Here is a 21358-nt window from a genome sequence, read left to right as displayed (position 1 = left end):
TGGTTGCCGTTGTAGGTTCCGTGGTGGTAGCTGTTGTAGGATTGGTGGTGGTTGCCGTTGTAGGTTCCGTGGTGGTAGCTGTTGTAGGATTGGTGGTGGTTGCCGTGGTAGATTCCATGGTAGTGGCTGTTGTAGGATTGGTGGTGGTTGCCGTGGTAGATTCCATGGTAGTGGCTGTTGTAGGATTGGTGGTGGTTGCCGTTGTAGGTTCCGTGGTGGTATCTGTTGTAGGATTAGTGGTGATGTCTGTTGAAGGTCCCATGGTGGTAGCTGTTGAAGGATTAGTGGTGGTAGTAACTCTGGATGTGGTGGCTGTGGTCTGACGAGCTGTTGTTGCAGTGGTACGGGGTGGTACAGGCCGTGTTTCCTCGGACGAGCTGCTATCCGAGCTACTCTCATCCCAGTTACTTCGCCTCTCCCTAAGGAGCCAGAAATTGTCACCAAGTTTACTTCTCCTTCCTGTCCCGCGCATATACAGAATTTAAGAATAGAACAATTGTAGGCCTTTTATATCATAATATATAGGAGCTTAGTAGTTCATATTTGCACAGAATAAGACAGATCAGAATGAAATAGTTAAATTCATTTTTGTCGCAATAAAATTACACCTTAAATCTTATGGTTATCTTTAAAATATCATGCAGATTCCATACTTGAAACAGAATTTTCTTCCCGTATTGCCTCCTTGCCGAAATCATTCTTGATTTCCCGTTCCCAGGCGATCGTCTGCTCACCTCGATCATGTTTCCACAAAGAGAATATGTGACTCTGCACCTCAAAACAAACAAAAAGTCGCCAGACATGAATTTTTAGTTAAGACCATATTCTGTAAGAGCAGACTTTAAGCTTTAAAATGATGTATAAATCAAATCAAATGGACTCTCCTAACCTATCTAAATATTGGAAAGAAAGCACAAACTCAGGAAAAGTGTGAACGGAGAAAAAAGGCTCTGAAGTACAGTGTCTATTCAAGCGCTTCATCTTTACCAAACCGTGCTGGCTGTGCGATGAATGGGACAAAAAACAGGAAGTAAACCACCAGAGTAACAACAATGAAGGGATTATCAGATTAAACTGAAATTAAGCATGCCTCATTAACACATTCTGTCCATAATTAATGCCAACTTTAAAAGCAGTAGCACTATCCTTTCAAAAGTTATTAGAGTTGAAAGTGAAGAGTGTGGACAGGGTTTTTCAGAAATGAAAAAAAGATTCTAAAGACACACCTAATCACACCATTCTACCAAAAATGTTCGAGATAAACTGCTAAAAAAACACACTTTCCTGCCCGTTTTATGATACCAAATGTCAGCATAATATAAAAGAAGACCCGCTCTTTCAGAAAATATGAAAAAGTCAAGTTCGGCTAGGTTGACCCATTTCACTTATTTTCAGTCCTCACATAAAATCAGTGTGTGCGACTTTATGTTCGTTTTGAGGTGCACGGTCACATATCATAATATGCACTCTGCATACAGACGTGACAGCGAGACACAAAATACAACGCCAAGGGCATTGAAATTTGTGACAACTAAATAGCATGGAAGATGTCAGATGATTAGGACAGTTAAATATGACTGATGTAAAATTACTTAAGTCTGCAAATAAAGTTGACAAAGACTTACCCTCAACCATCGTTACGGCGTGGAGGACACAAAGACCCAGGAGGACAAGAAATGGCATGGCGGACAGCTTCATCTGAAGCAAATATCCCATTCATATAAATGCACATCATTAATGTAGCTAAAACATAAAGATGGTTAGCTTCATCTTATTCATTTGAATCGTTTGACTAGAAAAAACAAGACTACTGGAGTTTGAGTCCGTGCTACATTGCTTTTCCCAAAGGTTTTTTTGAAGACGTTACTATTATGTGTACATCAAGAACAGCTTTCAATCTTACTTTTGGTATAAAAAATAATGAATGTTATCAATAAGAAACAGCTTGTTGTTGTTGTTCACAGCAGACTCAGTGTTACCTAGCAACGCTTGCCCTTTGATGATGTGTCATGCTACTGACGATTATCTTTAAAAAGATGAATTTCTCAAGTATCTGTGCAATCAATATTAATTAATGACTCAATCATTAAATGAGCCACGGACGGATGCATGCTATTTCACAAGGTTTATAGCAATCGCTATTCCAAATTCTCACTAACAAATTCTAACATTTTAAATATCACTCTTTATTAGAATAAAATCCTTACATACCTTCGTTAAGTAGATAGCTGTCTCGACTATGAGTCGACGGCTTGGTGATTTCTGAGCTGTGATATTTCACAAAGTGATTCGATCGGAAGGATTATGGCAATTTATGTACGCTGAAAACAAATGGAACAATGCAACTCAATTTCATCTTTATCCCATTGAATTTTCGACAATGCGGTGAGTTACAGACGAAACTTTTAATTCAGGAGTTATGTGGCATGTGGTGAGCTACCGTATAAAGCCCTCCACACCATTCACGATAGAGTATCGTTGCCTGGTATAGGGGAAAAATCCTTTGTGGTAACTATGACAGGTGTTTTTTTTTGTGTGTGTGTGTGTTTTTTTTTTTCACTTTTTTAATAGCCTATGATAATGGATTTCACGTAATTCTTGATTCCGCATATAATTAATTCTTATTCTATGTCAATGTCAATGTCAATATGACTTTCCCTTCTACAGAAAACGGAACCAAGCGGGTTTCAGGAATTCCATCGTATCGAAAGCACACAGTCCTGAAAGACCCCGCCCAGAGAAAGCCCGCTTCACTACCTTCATTTTCTACCCGAGGTCTCAAAACGCCATTCGTGCTTCTAACAATACGAGTGACAGAAAAAAAGAAATCATCGTGCTCCATGATATACATACTATTTTCAAAAACAATAATTTGTTAAGTTTTGTGACCAAATCTCGATATTACCCAAATCAGACGTCACGGTCAATTCCCCACCTTCCGTCATCGCAGAGAGCTGCACATCAGCATCGCATCACATTGCCCAGGTTATCATACTGGCATCATTCCGTGTGGAGGATTTAGGCGACACAAACCTTTTTAGGCGCTATAAGTCTATTTCAACTCTTCCATACAGCACCTTGTGCTATCATTAAACATGCCATAGTGTACTCTGACTAAAATAAAGACACTTTTAAGCTCAAACTTCAAATGCACTCATTATAACTTGCATAATTTTGTTCGGAGTTCGCGCGGAGAAAAAAAAATCGTTTAATTCGTGTTTCAATAAAAACTGACAGTTGTCCTAACGTTATTATTCACGTTATAAGACATATAAAAATAATTGTTTCATTGTGGTATAGCCAGTCGAATAGTTCTTCTGACTGAGGTTTGTGAAGATTGGAGTATTGAGATCGATGCTATAAAATCTCGATGCGGACTTGGGGTTGTTATGCCTAATGTACTCTAACTTTGATCCTAACACATAGCTGTGCATTGTCTCTTTCTGTTTCTCAGAAACCACTAGTCAATTCAATTCAATATTTTATTTCATTTTCGACAAGAACATATAAACATCACTTCTTTTTTGGTAACAGAAAATCAGGTGCGTAAAACTATGTAGGATGAAAAGAATATACAATAAATTATTGTAGCACCTTGCAATAATTACACATTATCATAAAACTCAAGTGATTTAAAGTAAGTAGACATTGTGGATAATTCGAAAAATGGAGGGACCCACTATCTGGGATTGCTTTTAATCATATACATACGGGATCCACTCAGTATTAATTTGAGACATAATGGCATATTTGAGACATATTTGCCTTCAATATGAACAAGGACGATTTTACTTCTGATCAAAGAATCATTATTATTAATACATGCATTTCCGTTTTATTTCAACAGGGTAGCTCTTTCGGTTTGTTTTGTTTTGTTTGTTTCCAGCGAGATCTATGCCACGTGTTTTGTTAGTCACTTTCATCAAAACTCCTAGGAATTTACATCATTAATGTCCTACATTGAAATGTTACATTATACAAGATTAAGATTGTCTATGTAAAAGTAAGGTTATTAATTTCTTTATTGAAATATTATGCCATAAAGCACTAATTCTGCCAACGGTAAACACGTACTAAACTCTCTTTGTGAAATATGTAGTTCTGTCCTGGGTGCCACAACCAGTGTTCTATGTGTGAAAACGAATTTATTGTTGAATAGAAATCCAGGCTAGTAGAAAGTTAGTCTGAAAAGAAAGAGTAAAATTTTCTAAGGAAACCAATGAAAATTTGATGGATTGAAATAAAGAAAGTTATTGAATTATGAGATTTCATTAATTTTCACTAAAGAGTTCTTGAACAGTCGATATGAATATGCAAATACTGAATTGATGATGCCATCCCCTCATAACTTGCCATAGAGTTTGCACATACAATTTGAAAATTCCATTTTTTTTCAAATGCCATTATCTCAGAATCCTGATATATTTGAAAAATAATTATTCTGAAGTTGTTCAATCATGAATAACATTACATATTTACACTCTCGTAGCAGAAAAATTAAATTTCTGATATTTGTGAGATGACATCATCAGCTTACTCATTTACATATTCATATATCAAAAAGTGTTCGAAAACTGGTTTGCAAAAATAAATGAATCCTTTCAATTTCATTACTTTCTAATTCTTAATCCGATTTTGACCAACTTTTCATTGTTGTCCTTGTAAAATTTTACTCTTTGTTTTCAGACTTACTTTCATCTGGACCGGAATTCCCCTTTAAGAATATGCTATTTTTGTTGAAAGTTAAAAGATTCAACATTAAACAAATCAAAGTTGATTCTATGTTTATGTTGGCCAGAAGTCTGTGGCTACACAATACAGTATGTCCCACAAAAATTACAATCAGATTTTCGCATTGATAACACCCACTATGATTAAATTGTCTAAATGCTACTTCAGGGTCTTAAACATATCATCTTAGCTCTATTTCGCGGAAAACCCCATTCAATTTGGTTAAGCGGTCACAGAGAAATGTGGATTGTTGTAAAGCATGTCATGAGTCTGATTCTTCCAAGTTTAGCACTTGAATGCTCTTGTGTGTGAACACAATAGAGAGAACTTGGAGGGAAGAGATTCCTGACATGCTCTACAAAATCCCTTATTTCTCTTTGACCACTAAAGCAAATCGAATGGGGTTTTCTGTAAGATGTGGGCAATGAGTTTCATACCCTGGAATTGTATCTGGATTGATTCACTATTTTTAAACTTATCATTGTGGAGGGTCCCGTTGTAATTTTTTGGGGACACACGGTATAACGACAATTCGTGATAACGATGTTTTGAAAGCTGTATCGCACCAGCATCTGTCTCTTTCTTTCTCCTCTCTCTCTCTCTCTCTCTTTCTATTTCTCTCTTTTCCCCATTTTTTCTCTAGAATGAAATGAGATGATAAAATGATTTTCCCGCAGAGACTCAAAATGTTGAGTGTTTTATGAGACAGCCACTAGAGAGCTGCGTTACATATATAGGCCTAGTACATGTATTACTAAAGGAGGGTTTCCGCCCATGTTTGCTCTTCACTAAAATAGTAGGTCATGTGAGGGTATTTAGCTAATCTCAATACAATGTATTGGCAATGATTCTTACCACTTTATCTCGTTTCGTCGCGTAGGGAAACCTAAACATTTAGATTTGGATTTCCTTGGTCTAGGGCCTTGATGAAGGCGACTGAACTTTCTGATGGTTCATGTTCCTTTGTAACAAACATGAATAAAATAACTTCTAACAAATGCAGAAGAAAGGAGAATCGGGAAGGCTTTGTGTGAATTTCATTTGTACATTTTGATGTGAGCAAAAGGGAATTTCAATATTATGATACCAAGATGTTTGTATGAATTCGTTTAATTTGCCGACTTTGCAAGATTATCACGTTTGTTTCATAATAATCGGTATTTATGATCTGGTGATTAAGTAACAAAGACGGCTTTGCCATGACATCTTCACATCATCCTGCTAACAAGGACATCATAGCTTTTAAACTTTTCCTGAAGTACTCGATACGACAAGAATTTGTGGCACGCACACACACACACACACACACACACACACACACACCACTCACACACACGCATATCATTATATCAATCTATTTCCCTCTACCCATCATCTCCTTAGTTAATACGCGACGTTTTGTTTTTAGCAGCTTTAATCACAAAAATCTCACAAGAATGGAGTTAGCTCGATTTGCGATAAAACTCTTCAAATCAATAAGACAATTTTGAAAGCAAGTAGGCCTACATGTACCGAAACTATGAAATAGGAGATTGTTGGTGGTCGATATTGCCTCGGGAATCTTCTAACGTCTCACATGACGTTATCAAATCATAACTATTTTGAAACGAACCACGTCAGAGTAAGTGATGAATCAACGCTATTAAAGAACACTGCTGGCTGGTCTGGGTAACAGTTGTCGAATTCAAGCTCAAATTGTCGGATTAAGTGTTTCGCATGCTTATTTGAATGTTGATAGAAAAATCAGTTAGGAGAAGACGACGTGACAGAATGTGAACGGCACACTGTAAAGTGATTATCATACGGCAACAATTCACTGCTAAAAGTGTCGGAGAGTTGATTGACAAACACGGAGCAATTTCACTTTCGTCTCCCAACTCACATAACTGTCAAAAATAGAAAAACAGAAACAAAGGCAATAGATAAAGACATTTTGTTTTATTACATTGTTCATTAGCCTAGGCGTTCTGACTCATTTAATTTTCGCCAAGATGATCCTTTCAATATCTTTGATAAAGAATGGAATAAGTTTATTTCGTGACTAGCATTTGGATAAGCTTCGACACTGATTGTACTGGGTGTTACCACAAAAAAAAAATCTACTTTTGATCCTTAATAGTTCAAAAACTTTATGCCAGATAACACTGACATTGATATGAGCAATAGCTGAATACAATAGTGTAAAAATTTGTTGGAGGTGATTTAAAAATGAAAGCATAAATCAATTTCATTAAATTCAACATTTATCTTTAAGTTAGGTTTCAGATTTTGCTCTATTTTCAACCCTCTGTACAAAACTTTTCGAACATGGGTCAATTGGTGTGTATGGGGGTGCTGTTCGTTATTCCGAAGGTTCTTTTTTCCGAAGGTTCGTTAATCCGAAACACACAATTCCCTATACCTAGAGGTTCGTTAATCCGAAAATGAAAAAGGGTTCGTTAATACGAACATTTGTGGCGTTTTTCCGAAGGTTCGTTATTCCGAAGTTTCGTTAATCCGAAAATGAAATAGGGTTCGCTATTCCGAAGGCTCGTTTATCCTAAAATGAAAAAGAGTTCGTTATTCCGAAGATTCGTTAATTCGAAAATGAAATAGGGTTCGCTATTCCGAAGGTTCGTTGATCCGAAGTGATATAGGGTCCGAAACGAACCTTCGGAATAACGAGCTTTGTTTCATTTTCGGATCAACGAACCGTCAGAATAACGAACCTTATTTCATTTTCGGATTAATTAACCTTCGGAATAACAAACCTCATCACATTTTCGGATTAACGAACCTTCCGAATAACGAACCTTCGGACTAAAGAACCTTCGGAATAACGAACCTTCGGAATAACGAGCTGTAACCGTGTATGGGAGTAAATGGTTAACACCCAGGCAGTGGTCCTGAACAATGGGCAAGGTTTGAATGCTCTATTACATATTCATTAGAAATTCCACTATCACCGCTAGTTTCTATTCATCCTGAAATGTAGTGTATGGAAGCACATGAAAACATGTGCTTACTCTTTTTTCATGTGCATGCATTTTACCCTGTACCATGAATTCAGATTAGCAATGCCCAGGGCAATCTATCATGAATTCAAATAAAGCATTTATGTGCCTTGGAGCAAGAGTTCAGAAGCCTTGTCAGCAGAGCTCTGAAAGGTGGTATTCGTGGTATTCATGTCTATGTTTAGGTCTTTGTGTAAGCACACACTCACCACATACACATGGTTCCTGTGTAAAGTTCAATTTTGTACAGAGAGTTCAAATTTGACCAAAATCTGGAACTTAACTCTAAAATTAATCATGGATTTAATTAATCTGATTCATGCTATCATGGTCAAATCACCTCCAACAAAATTATGCACTATTCAGCTTTTATTCATATCAGTGACAGTGTTATCTGATATATAGCTTTCGAACTATTTAAGGATCAAAAGTGGGAATTGTTTTTTAACACCTAGTATAAGCCAGTTCACGGTTCCAATCTGAATATGTGCAGATAAAGATCATTTGGGACCTTCTATTAGATGGAGCAAAACTAGAAAGGGCTTCACGACAACTGTGTTATAAATGAACCAGGTGCAGACTGGTATTTACAGGTGGATTTGCTTTCTTTTCAGCACCATGCAGCATTGACATGTAAATTACCACTTCCTGCATGTCTGTTTTCAACTGCTCTTCTTGAAGAGTATTCCATGTTTTACAAAGGCTGTGGTTGGAGAGGTCGTTGCAGACTAGTGGTGACTGTGAACTTCGTAATTCGGGCCAGGAGTTTTAAACATGGAGTTCCAACTGGCTGTAATTATTCAAAACAGTTGTCAGATTTCTATTGATGTACAAAAGAATTCCACAGGTGCACTTGTGCCTTTGATGATCGATATTCCAAGCCGCCGTCTTGCTGAGCAATTTGAAGATTCATTTTGAACGTTATCATAATGTTGGCCATATTTGCTTATTTATTTATTAAATTAAATGAAATTTCACTTTAAAAAGCTTGTAAAACAAAAGTCAATTCCGTTTGGAAATTTGCGCAAAAATGTAAATCAGAGCTGTATGATGTGAAAATGTTAAAACTTTACCATCCTGGAAAGCTGGTTTAATCACTTTTCCACTTAATTTCCCCCAAATGAAATGTAATAATCTTCAAGTATAATTCTTTATTGATAGATATGTCATATTAGTGCCCGGGTATGCCCAGTCGAGTAATTTTCGTCTTCATTTCAGCATTTTTCCTCAATTTCTGTTCGCGCATCCTCGTGTCTGTACCACCTACCTTTTATAACAAGGATAGCGAAAAGTAATTACCATCACAAAGACATACACATGTATCTTCATTTTGAAAGTGGCTGGTGATTATGCAATGAGACACGAGTCAATTGTCTTCGTATCGGCGCGGCAGATCCTGTTTGGTACATGCTTCAAATGTTTTTGAGCGGCGGCTTCGAACATAGATCAAAGGGAATAGCTCTGTTGTTACTCCATCTCTTCAACCTCCTTGTTCGGGCTAAGTATTCACTGATAAGTTTCAAGGCCAACATTAGTACTGCCGAGTTGAAAAGCAGCCACTAGCGGGCGCTGCTGAGATTTCGACACAGTGGCACGTCAGACCTGGGCGAAGGGACGCACGTAGTTGTCGGTATCGGCGCCGTGGTCGTGGCCTGTAGAGTGGTGATACCCTCTGTGGTCGGTTCTTGCGTGGTAGCCGTTGTAGGATTAGTGGTAGAATTTGTTGTAGGTTCCATGGTGGTAGCTGTTGTACGATTAGTTGTGATATCTGTTGTAGGTTCCATGGTAATAGCTGTTGTAGGATTAGTGGTGGTAGCCGTTGTAAGTTCCGTGGTAACCTCTGTGGTAGGATTAGTGGTGGCATCTGTTGTAGATTCCATGGTGGCAGCTGTTGTACGATTAGTTGTGATATTTGTTGTAGGTTCCATGGTGGTAGCTGTTGCAGGATTAGTGGTGGTTGCCGTTGTAGGTTGCATGGTAGTGGCTGTCGTAGGATTAGTGGTGGTAGCCGTTGTAAGTTCCGTGGTGGTATCTGTTGTAGGATTAGTGGTGATATCTGTTGTAGGTTCCATGGTAATAGCTGTTGTAGGATTAGTGGTGGTAGCCGTTGTAAGTTCCGTGGTAACCTCTGTGGTAGGATTAGTGGTGGCATCTGTTGTAGATTCCATGGTGGTAGCTGTTGTAGGATTAGTGGGAGTATCTGGAGTTGATTCCATGGTGGTAGCCATGGTAGTAACTCTGGCTGTGGTGTCTGTGGTCTGACGACGTGTTGTTGTTGCAGTAGTAACCACAGGACCGGGTGATACAGGCCGTGTTTCCGAGCTACTACTCGAGCTGCCTCTCGAGCTGCCACTGGGGCTACCACTCGACCCACTCTCATCCGAGTTACTTCGCCTCTCTCTGAGGAGCCGGAAATGGTCGCTGAGTCTACTTCCTGTTCCTGCCCAGCGTATAAACAGAATTCGAAAATATACGAGCATGATATATCATATTTGAAGTTTGTATATATTTGTATAGAATAAGACAAATGAGAGGGAAATCATCAATGTCTTTATTGTTGTAATCTTATATTCATCTTATACCGTGCAGATTACATGTTCCAAATATACATTCTTCCGGGTTTGCCATCTTTCCGAAATCCTCGAATTAGCATTTCCCGGCGATCGACTGCTTACTTCGATCATGTTTCCACAAAGAGAATATTATGTCTGCAAACAGATTAAGTGAAAGCCAAACAAAATACATTTAATGCACGGACATTGAAATTTGTGGCAACTATCTCATTGATTATATCAGATGGTTAGGACAGTTAAATATGATTGATGTAAAACGATAAAAGTTTCCAAATAAAGTTGAAAGAGACTTACCCTCGACCAGCGTTACGTCATGGAGGACACAAAGACCCAGGAGGACAAAAAAAAGACATGGCGGACAGCTTCATCTGAAGGAACGAATATGGACACAGATCCTTTACTCATGAAAATGAGTCGCATTGTGGCCATATTAAAGAGTCACACATTGTCATTCAATCTTACTTTCTGTAAAACAAACCAATGAATTCAAATTCATGAATTTCTTCCGTCGAGATGTAGGGCAATTTGTCAATCAGTTGCAAACCAATGAATGCTCGCAATATGAACAACTTGTTGTTTATAGCGGACTCAAGGAGCAGTGACGGGAAAATAAAGTGTCACCTATTAAAGCAACGCTTGCCCCGGATGATGTGTCATGTTGGTAAGAAACATATCTTACAAAATAAATTACATAATAACCAAGTCTACATGAATACATGATTTTTGCAGATACATGCACGTGTCGAAAGATCAGTTAAGTCATCTTTTTGCAACACATTTTGAAAGGGAAGTGAATATTTCATTAGCAAATCGCCCAAACTGCTACTGAAAACAGTCACAGCAACCCAGTTAAAAAGGTGAGAGAAGTTACTTTGTGGTAATTACATGTATCATTGTCGGGATATAGTGATTCGCTATACTGGCGTTGACACACGCAAGTAGATATGAGAGCAAATAAAAGATGCAGTATCAATAAACTATTGTTATATCATTGAATTGTCATCGATTTTGTCTTGGGAAAGGTTGCATGCACTTAATCTGTCGACATTTCCTTCAGCAGGATAGCAAGTTAATACATTTCTGAAGTATCTGTCAATTGATATCAATTAATCACTCAATTGTGTAATACTAAGCCACCTTAGGTTTCATGCTAACAAATTTTATAAGGAGTATGACAGTCGCTATTTCAGATTCCAATTTAAAAAAAAAAAACAAAATTCTAAATATCAATCATTCCTCAAATAAAATCAGTATATCACATGTACTTACCTTTGTTAAGTAGATAGCTTTCTCGATATAGAGTCCAGGGACGGCTTGGCGATTTCTAAGATGTGATATTTCACAAAGTGATTCGATCAAGTGAATCATAGCTGTTTATCATGGTTTATGTACGCTGAAAATGAAACAGCATGGCGTAGTTTTCCCTTTCTCTCATCGAATGTTCGTTAATGCGGTGAGTTACAGACGAAACCCATTGATAATACAGGATCTGTGTTGTATGTGGTGAGCAACCAATGAAAACCTCAATATCATAGAGTATTTTTGTCTGGTATTGACAAAAAAGAAGAAGAAGAGAAAAAAGCTCCCTTGTGGTGACGATGGGATTTTTTTTTTTTTACTTTTTTGTTAGGCTTACGGCTATAGTAATGGATTTCATGTAATTCTTGATTCCGCACAAATGTTATTGTTATTTCATCAATTTCCATGTCAGTGTGACTCCCTCTTCTACAGAAAACGGAACAAGCTGGTTTCTAGGATTCCATCGTATCGGAAGCACAGTCCGAGAGGACCCCTCCCCAGAGAAAGCCCGGCTCAGTAGCCTCACTTTCCCTCAGAGGTCTCCTAACCTCAGTCGTGCCCCTAATCTTTTTTAAAAGAGACACTTCTACTGTATATTTATTTTCTCACAAGAAATGAAGATCATTTTGCTCCATCAACCTTCATTATGTAATATTTTCGAAAACGATCCCTTGTCAGTTGTGTGACCAAATCTCAAGCATTCATTTTTTTTTATAAGAACTGACAGTTGTCCTCATGTTATCATTTACGTTATTACTAAGTTTAGGGAATACCAACTGCCTTGTGAAATTATTGTTTCACTGTGGTATAGCCAGTCAAGTAATGTAATTGTTTTGTTTTGTTTTGTTTTGTTCCAGTGTTCCACGTTCTACAAGCGTGGCTTTTTTAGTGGAACACTGTTTTCCATCATTGTGATTATTTACTATTTTTGTTGCCATGACAAAGTGCATTGTTTTTTTTTTACGACATCATTCGTGTATAATATACTTTATATTGTATTGAAAAAATCCTTTATCGGACGAGTGTAAGAGAAATGAAAAAAAATGTATCACTTTGGATTATGTCAACTTTTTCTTTTCTTTTCTTTGTGATGATGGAAATAAATAAACTATTGAATTGAATATTGAATGTAATGTCTGTAGTATTTTGTCTGTAGTAATATTTGTTAATACTTGTACCTTAACAGAGATCAGCCATTAAAACCTATTGTTGATTCCTCCACGTTCATGTGTTGTATCTTTTATGGTGTAACTTGCACATATTATTGTAATGTTTATTTCCTTTTATTTATCATGTGGAAATAAATGAATTGAATTAAAGTTGCTCTCCTTTAATCATAAGCTTCAGATTTATTATGATCGTAACTATCCATTAGAAAGATCAAAAACTAATTCCAGAAAACCCAAGAATCCATGGATAATGAAAGCAATTATGAAATCAGTTAAGACGAGGAATCAGTTATATAAATCTTATTTGAAATATCCAACGATTGTATCGCATCAAAGTTATAAAAAATACTGTAATAAATCCACAAGTGGTGAGTATAATTCGTGAGTCCAGTAAACTTTATCATTTTCAACTGTCAGCCAAAGTGTCCTCTAATTCTAGCGCCACCTGGCGTCTGATTTAGGAAATTCTTGGCAGATCTCCTGCCTAAGGACGAGGCCGGATCATTTTGTATGGTAATGGAATTTCCTGTGTTGCTGATTATGCTTCCTCCTTCAACTCATTTTTCAGTATTATTGGTCCAAAATTAGCAAGTAAAATCCCAAGCACGGACCATGTGCAATTCTCAGATTTTCTCTTAAAACCACCAGAAGGGTCTTTTTCTGAACTCCAACGAAACCTGCTGAAATTTGTTTATTTATCTATCTATTTGTTTATCTATTGATCTATTTTATTTATTTATTTATTTATTCATTTATTTATTCATTTATCTTATTTCAGTATGGTAGCTCTGTCAGTGCCTAAACATAACATACAATTACCGTATACACTTACAACATGGCCAGATAGTTGAGTATTGCGGAGGTAGAAAAATACATAAATGTTTTAATCTTTTACGTCGAAATTCACTGAGAAGTGATATGTTGAAATATGATTGAGAATGATTGAAAACAAACATAAGTGTCTAGGTTACAGCACATGTATATATTGCTTAATCCATAATTCTTCATTTCACATATTACATTTAATCATACATTTGTCAAAATGATATAAATCTATCTTTCTAAAAAACAATAAACACATAAATTTGTCACATTTTTCACAATTATACTATGGCAGGGCCTTTAAAGCAGGCAAGCTGAATAAACACAAATAACTTGCTCACAATACCATTCTTTCATTCATAGCAGCTGAAATAATATAACATATAAGAGAAAAAAAACCTGTTTCAATCTTTATCAGTGTCATATCTGATGATTTAGAATTCGTAATATCCACCAAAACATAACATTGTTTGAGAAAATAAAGATGTATACAGAAATGCATGAAACTAAGAGGAAAATAAAATGCGTAATTCATTAAACCAGAATAATACATTTCATATAATCATTATTCTTTGAAGAAAAAAAATCATCTTTCATTACTGTTATGTATGATCATGCACTGTTGGCTTGCCATAGTGTGGTTGCTATGACGACGGGCTCCGAATAAATGATGGCTACTAACGGGACGTGTCCGTGTCCATTGTCGTTTGTCACATAGTAAGAACACAACAAAACTGGCGACGAGGACGGGATATTTGTGACATTCGACTCTCTAAGTTGTAGGGGTGCAGCTAGCACAATGGCGAGTGCAAATTTGGGGCAGAACAGGGTATTTTTGCCACCGTTTAGTTCCAGCTACGACAGCACGGAAGACTGGGACTGTTACGTCGAGCGGTTCGAACTTTACCTATTAGCAAATGGGCTCGCGGTGCCTGATGAGCCAGTACAGAGCGCACGCGATCGCACGGAGGAGCGGGACCTAGCATTAGTAAAGCAGGTCACTGCCATGTTCTTACATTCTATCGGACCGAAATACTACAGTCTAGTACGAGACTTGGTAGCACCAGCCACCCCACAATCGAAGTCCTATAACGAACTGAAGATGGTTTTGCGACGTCATTTGAAATCGACGCCCATGGTTGTAGCGGAGCGACGAAAGTTCATCCGTCGTGATCAAGCACCCGACGAGTCGACGAGTGACTACGTGGTTCAGCTGAAACATTTGAGCTTGAACTGCCAATACGGGGACAAGCTCGATGAACAGCTTCGCGATAGATTCATCAGTGGCATTTCCCACGAGCCTACTTCGCTGAAGTTGATGGAAAAAGCAACAGAAAACCCCAGACTTTCGTTCAGAGAAGCGGTAGACTACGCGCTACAGAGAGAAACAGCAGCGGGAGAGGCCCGTGCTATGCGGAACCAGAGTTCGCGGAATGGCATAGATTACAACGGCGCTAGACCAGGAACTAGGACCAGCACCATTGTGAATGCGGTCTACGGCAAGTCGCACGGTTCTACAGGCAGCGGTAACCGCGGGAGGAAGGAACAACGCGAGTGCTATCGTTGTGGGAGGAACCATGCACCTGATCAGTGTTGGTTTAAGTCAGCAACTTGCAGATGCTGTCAGAAGAAAGGACACATTGAAAGGAAGTGCCGGAGTAAGCCAAAACCGATGAAAAATCAGAACAAAGAACACACAGACTCTAGATCCAAGACTAAGTCAAAGACTAAAGCAAACGAAGGACAGAAAAGGAAAGGTGGTATTCATAATGTAAAGGAAAGTCATGAATACAATGATATGTCTGGAAACAGTGAGAATGAGAGTGAGCGTGATGGTTCTGACAATGAAAGTGATGTTGAGTACGATCGCACTATGTTCAAGTTGAGGACTGAGAGTAGTTCTAGGTTTAGAACTAGGTCCAGTTCTAGCGTTTAGTCTGAGAGTGGTGCTATTTTGGCCCCCATTGAGATTGAAGGTAAATTGACACAAATGGAAGTCGATACAGGGTCAAGTGTAAGCATCATACCACTGTCGTACTATGAAAAGCATTTGTCCCACTTGAAAATGGACCAGACTGAGAAGTCGTTTGCGAGTTTTACAGGAGAGACAGTTGAGCCTGTTGGTAAAGTCCAAGTCCGGGTCAGATATGGAACGTACCAAGGTAGACTAGCCCTGTATGTACTGGAATGTACAGAGTACATGTTGCTAGGTCGTGAGTGGTTAGGAGTAATTCCACTAGACTGGAAGTCGTTAGTCCAGACAAGTCTTGGTACTAGTACATTGGACCAGAAAGTGAACGTGCATAGGCTAAGCGATCAAGTAGTTCAGAAACACGAGAAGCTATTCGATGGACAGCTAGGTAAATTGTCACATGCAAAGGCTAGCATAAGGGTGAAAGATGATGCTACACCAGTCAGGACTAAGCCCTACAAAGTCCCGTATGCATTAAAGGCAGGGGTAGAACAAGAACTAGACCGATTGGAGAAGTGTGGTGTACTTACACCAATAGAACACAGTGAATGGAGCACAGGCATAGTGCCTGTCCCTAAGAAAGATGGAACAGTTAGGCTGTGTGGAAACTACAAGTGCACCGTCAACCCAGTGCTTAGTTCAGTGGCACCACCCAACAGAAATGTCGATGACATTTTGTCAAGTCTGAGTGGAGGAGTAACTTTTTCGAAGTTAGACCTAGCCCATGCCTACAATCAAATGGAACTAGATGAAAACTCCAAACAGTACTTAGTACTATCAACACACAAGGGTTTGTTCAAGCAGAATAGACTAGTGTTTGGGATTACCACAGCACCGGCAATTTGGCAGAACGCGATAGATCAGGTTTTGCAAGGATTACCGGGAGTACAGGTGTACCTAGACGATATTCTCGTTACGGGTAGTTCGCAAGAAGAGCACATGAGAAATTTGGACGCAGTGCTCACGCGCTTAGAGCAACGCGGTCTGAAGCTCAAAAAGGAGAAATGCGAGTTCGAGTGCAACTCTGTGGAGTTTCTAGGACATCGTATAGATGCGCAAGGTGTGCACACTGTTGAGGAGAAAGTGAAGCAGATTGTGAATCTCCCTAGACCAACTGATGTGTCGCAGTTACGATCGTACCTAGGGTTGTTGAACTACTATCGCAAGTATGTTCCAAATTTAGCGCACGTGATCGCCCCGCTCACAGATCTTTTGAAATCTGATCGGAAGTTCGTTTGGAGCGAAGAAGCAGAAACGGCATTCATACGCTCGAAAGAACTGCTGCAAGCGTCAGATTGTTTGATCCATTATGATCCACAGTTGCCGATCTCCATCGCAACGGATGCGAGTCCGATAGGCATAGGCGCAGTATTGTCGCACGTACTACCAGACGGAACTGAGAGACCGATACAGTTTGCGTCCAGGTCGCTCACGAAAACGGAAAGAAAATATCCTCAGATCGAGCGAGAAGCGTTAGCAATCATATTCGCGCTTCGCAAGTTCTACATGTACATCTATGGCCGCAGGTTTACGCTTATTACCGATAATAAGCCGCTCACAGCACTGCTAGGCCCGTACAAGAGTTTGCCTACATTAGCAGCGGAACGCATGCAAAGATGGGCTATGTACCTCGCAGGTTTTGATTACGAGATACGCTACCGCACATCAAAGGCCAATGCAAACGCAGACTGCTTTTCAAGGCTTCCGGACTCAAACGAGAAACGCGAAGGTCGTGAACCAGGAAATGTTTCGGTTTGTCATGTGGACATGCTACCGACAACACACGAGGAATTGCGTAATGCGACGCGCAAAGACCCGATCTTGTCCAAAGTGCTCAGATATACTTTGGATGGATGGCCAAAGCAGCTACCTACAGAAGAAAGCGAGCTAAAGACATTCTTCATGCGTAGAACAGAAATCACAATCGAGCAAGGCATACTCATGTGGGGAATGCGAATCATCATCCCTCACAAAATGCAGAAGGCAGTCCTTGCGGAATTACATCAAGGACATCTCGGAGTAGTAAAAATGAAATCAATCGCACGAAGCTACGTATGGTGGCCGCACCTCGATTCCCAGATCGAGGAATGCACAAAGCGATGCGAAACATGTCAGGTTGTGCAAAATCAGCCAGCGCAAACACTCTTACATCCATGGATTCCAGCGTCCAAACCGATGGAAAGAATCCATGTGGATTTTGCCGGACCATTCGAAGGTCTCACCTACATGGTCATAGTAGACGCATACTCTAAATGGCCGGAGGTATTCATCATGCCGAGTATCACATCAGAGCGCACCATTGATACTCTCCGAAGCGTATTTGCTAGGTATGGACTACCGCAAATCATCGTAACTGACAACGGAAGTCAGTTCACCTCCGCTGAATTCCAAGAGTTTGTACACATGAACGGCATAAAGCACAAGCGCAGCGCACCGTACCATCCGAGTACAAATGGTCAAGCAGAGCGTTTTGTCCAGACACTCAAACAGTCCATGCGCGCCTCAAGATCTGATGGAGGATCTGCACAAGCGAAGCTAGATAGATTCTTGCTGGCCTACCGCAATGCAGCACATAGTGTCACGGGGGAATCACCTGCTTCACTCTTCATGAAAAGGCAGTTGCGCATGAGACTAGATAACTTGCGTCCTAACAATGAACGTCGATATGCTGAACAGCTGCATTACCAAGCATCTCTCAGAGATAAGCGCAGCAAAGCAATCAAAATGCGCGAGTTTGCAGTAGGACAATCCATACTCGCTAGGGACTACATAGGAAAGCGTAAATGGGTCCCGGGAGTGGTTGTAGAAAGAGAAGGTCCGCTCATGTACAAAGTACAAGTACAAACAGGATCTTGGAGAAGGCATGTAGATCAGTTGCTTTCTAGATTAGAAACGGAAGAAGACTCACAAGATCAGAGTCAGTTAGGGAACAAAGAGTTTGATCCTACACGAGACCCAGACAGTTCAAGACCAAGCAGGTCTGTCCCAAGGGACACATTTGTCTTGCCTAGGTATGTAGAAGAACATCCATTGGGTTCTCAAAACACACCAGTTCGAGTACCTGAAACCTTACGTCAACAAGACAACGTAGATACTCAGAGTGAACCTGATGTACAAGGAGCTGAAGTAGAACAGTCTCCTACACAAGTGTTGAGGAGGTCTCAGAGGAAGAGAAAACCACCAGATAGATTTTCTTTCTGAATAGAGGTGTAGAGGAGTTGACACAAAGATGGATGTTAAATCACAACTCAGTGATTAAGGAGTTAATTTTTGGTGTTTAAATTACTCAGATGATTGTTGTTTCGATGTTAACAGAAACATGTGTTATATTAGCTGGATATAAAGTAATATCCCGAGGTTTTTGGTTAAGTTTAGTAGTTTATGTACATACATTATCAGCAACAAAACAGATTACAGATGTTTCGTGTACAAGCAAAATAAGTAACAACGGAATTACAAATGTTTTGAACAAGTATTCTGTGTCAGTTGAATGGACCATACAGTATATTTATTGCTGGAGATATTGAACTGGTTACATATCGCATATCCACTCACCTCAAAGTTTGATACAGTAGAAGTTATTCCGAATTCACATAGCAAACTGAGCATTGAGCTAATGATGTGACATTATTCTTAAGGAAACGAATAATGCTATTTACTGGTTGTTTTACAGTTTTGTGATAATCAGGATCTTTATACATACTGTGGAAAAATAACTCGGACAACACGTGGAAGTTGAAGTCCATGTATTTTATTTTGTATGTTACAGAATATATGATGTGAAATTTACGCATACAATTGCTGGAAAACAGCTTGTTTCGGTTAGTTGTGAACAGTAGCCAAAGGCAGAATTTTGTTATTATGCAAAGGATACTTTTTGCACTTTTTCATCCACAAAACAGAAAAGGAACAATGTTGCTGAATATCAAGTGACATTTGATTATGATCACACAGTTGTGGGCTGTATTTGTAAGTAAGAGACAATCTTTTTTGTGATGTCATGTTCTAATAACATGGTACTGCAGATGTACACAACATTGTATTATGGAAACCCTCACACCGGATGTCAAAATACGTTTTTGGATTGGCAGGGGGGAGAGTTGTTATGTATGATCATGCACTGTTGGCTTGCCATAGTGTGGTTGCTATGACGACGGGCTCCGAATAAATGATGGCTACTAACGGGACGTGTCCGTGTCCATTGTCGTTTGTCACATAGTAAGAACACAACAATTACCTATACATTACTGGATGTCATTTGCTCACCTGGGTAATGAAACATACGTCATAATATAAAATAAAACACTAAAGATCACAGATGAAGAAAAGAATCAACATTCTCTCGATGTTACATAATATGCAGTCGAAATTACTATCACATTCCATGTCTCACTCTCAATAAAACAGTTTTAATCCCCCCCCCCAAAAAAAAATACTAATACAAAATATACTATTTATCATTTACACTTTATGACACAATATTCCTGTTACTCTTGTCTTCCAAATCAGAGAAATATGCGTTTGACTACAAAATTTCTCATTTCTCTTTGACCACTGAAGCAAATCGAATGGGGTTTCCTGTAAGATGTGGGCAATGAGTTATAGTTTCATACCCTGAATTTGTATTTAGATTGATTCACCACTTTTAAAGATATCATTGCGGAGGGCCTCGTTTTGTTTTGTTTTTTGGGACATACTGTATATTACCATATATATTTTACTGCAACACTGTTTGAGCTAATTGTAGTAAATCTAAAGATAATCCTATTTTATTATTAAAAAAGAGCAGTCCGCATTTTACAGGATCATCTTATTTTGATATTACAGATCACTTGTTTTATGAGTTAAAATCACTAAAAGTGGCTGATATTAATGTTCTTCAAGTGGCACTTTTTATGTTTAAATATATTGTAGCCTTCTCTCCTTGTGTCGCTAGTGTATATGTTGTTATACGCTGTGTGCCATCCGGCCCCGGCAACTAGCTGGAGAAGGGTCAGGATGGTCCGAGCTAGGCTGGGGTCCGTTTGGTTGAAATATACAACCAGGCGTGGAGAACGGCGTTGAAATGTACCATATTGCTGGGTTACTTACTACCAGTCTATTCCCATTACTTGCTTACTACCAGACTACCAGTCACAATTCATCCAACGAAGATACCAGTACCAGTGCAGCTCATCCAATCGCAGATACCAATACCAGTGCAGCTCATCCAATGCAGATACCAATATCAGATACCACCAGTTCACTCGCATATCATTTCATCAGTTCCGTAATTGCATTGCACTACTCACCGATACTTATGTTATACTGCAGCAGACTTCAAAGGAAACGGTCCAGGCAGTAGTGTCCATTACAATCAACGCTTTATTATCACTCAACAACACTAATCATCCACACCTTGGCCTGTATCCAGGCCCACCCAGCTCTATCGGCCTGTATCCAGGCCCACCCAGCTGGCTTATCCACACTTTGGCCTGTATTTAGGCCCACCCAGCTGTTTCGATACATATTCGACCTCTTATTATTCTCCGACCGCTATATTTCCGAAACAGTTACGCATTTTACTTACTGACCTTTTCCTCACATACGCTTATTAACCTTCCTCATCATACGGAAATGATTAGATAACGAAGCAATAATTGTATGAAAGATTATTACTGAACATAATCGCATCTCCAACAATTATTACCCCTCTAAAATTTCTAACAAAACAATCCGTAATCGTCAGTTTCCTTGTAACTGATCGATTCATGATCGATTGCTAAAATAATCGATCGATTATATATTCGACCACGAAAC

The 21358-nt window shown here is 39.1% G+C and overlaps 1 protein-coding gene across 1 annotated transcript; it reads left to right on the top strand.

Moving 5' to 3' along the window:
• Positions 1-14200: 14200 nt before the first annotated feature.
• On the top strand, positions 14201-15523 carry LOC139723702 (uncharacterized). Its single transcript, XM_071634955.1, has one exon. It carries the CDS (start codon positions 14387-14389, stop codon positions 15521-15523), a length of 1137 nt encoding a protein of 378 aa, XP_071491056.1. The 5' UTR covers positions 14201-14386.
• Positions 15524-21358: the final 5835 nt, after the last annotated feature.

Source organism: Diadema antillarum, unplaced genomic scaffold (genome assembly GCF_040938485.1).
Source record: "Diadema antillarum isolate AM-2024a unplaced genomic scaffold, OU_Dant_1.0 scf00000001, whole genome shotgun sequence".
Classification (NCBI taxonomy): domain Eukaryota; kingdom Metazoa; phylum Echinodermata; class Echinoidea; order Diadematoida; family Diadematidae; genus Diadema; species Diadema antillarum.
Note: the sequence above shows the minus strand (reverse complement) of the source record. Positions and strands in the feature narration are given on the sequence as shown.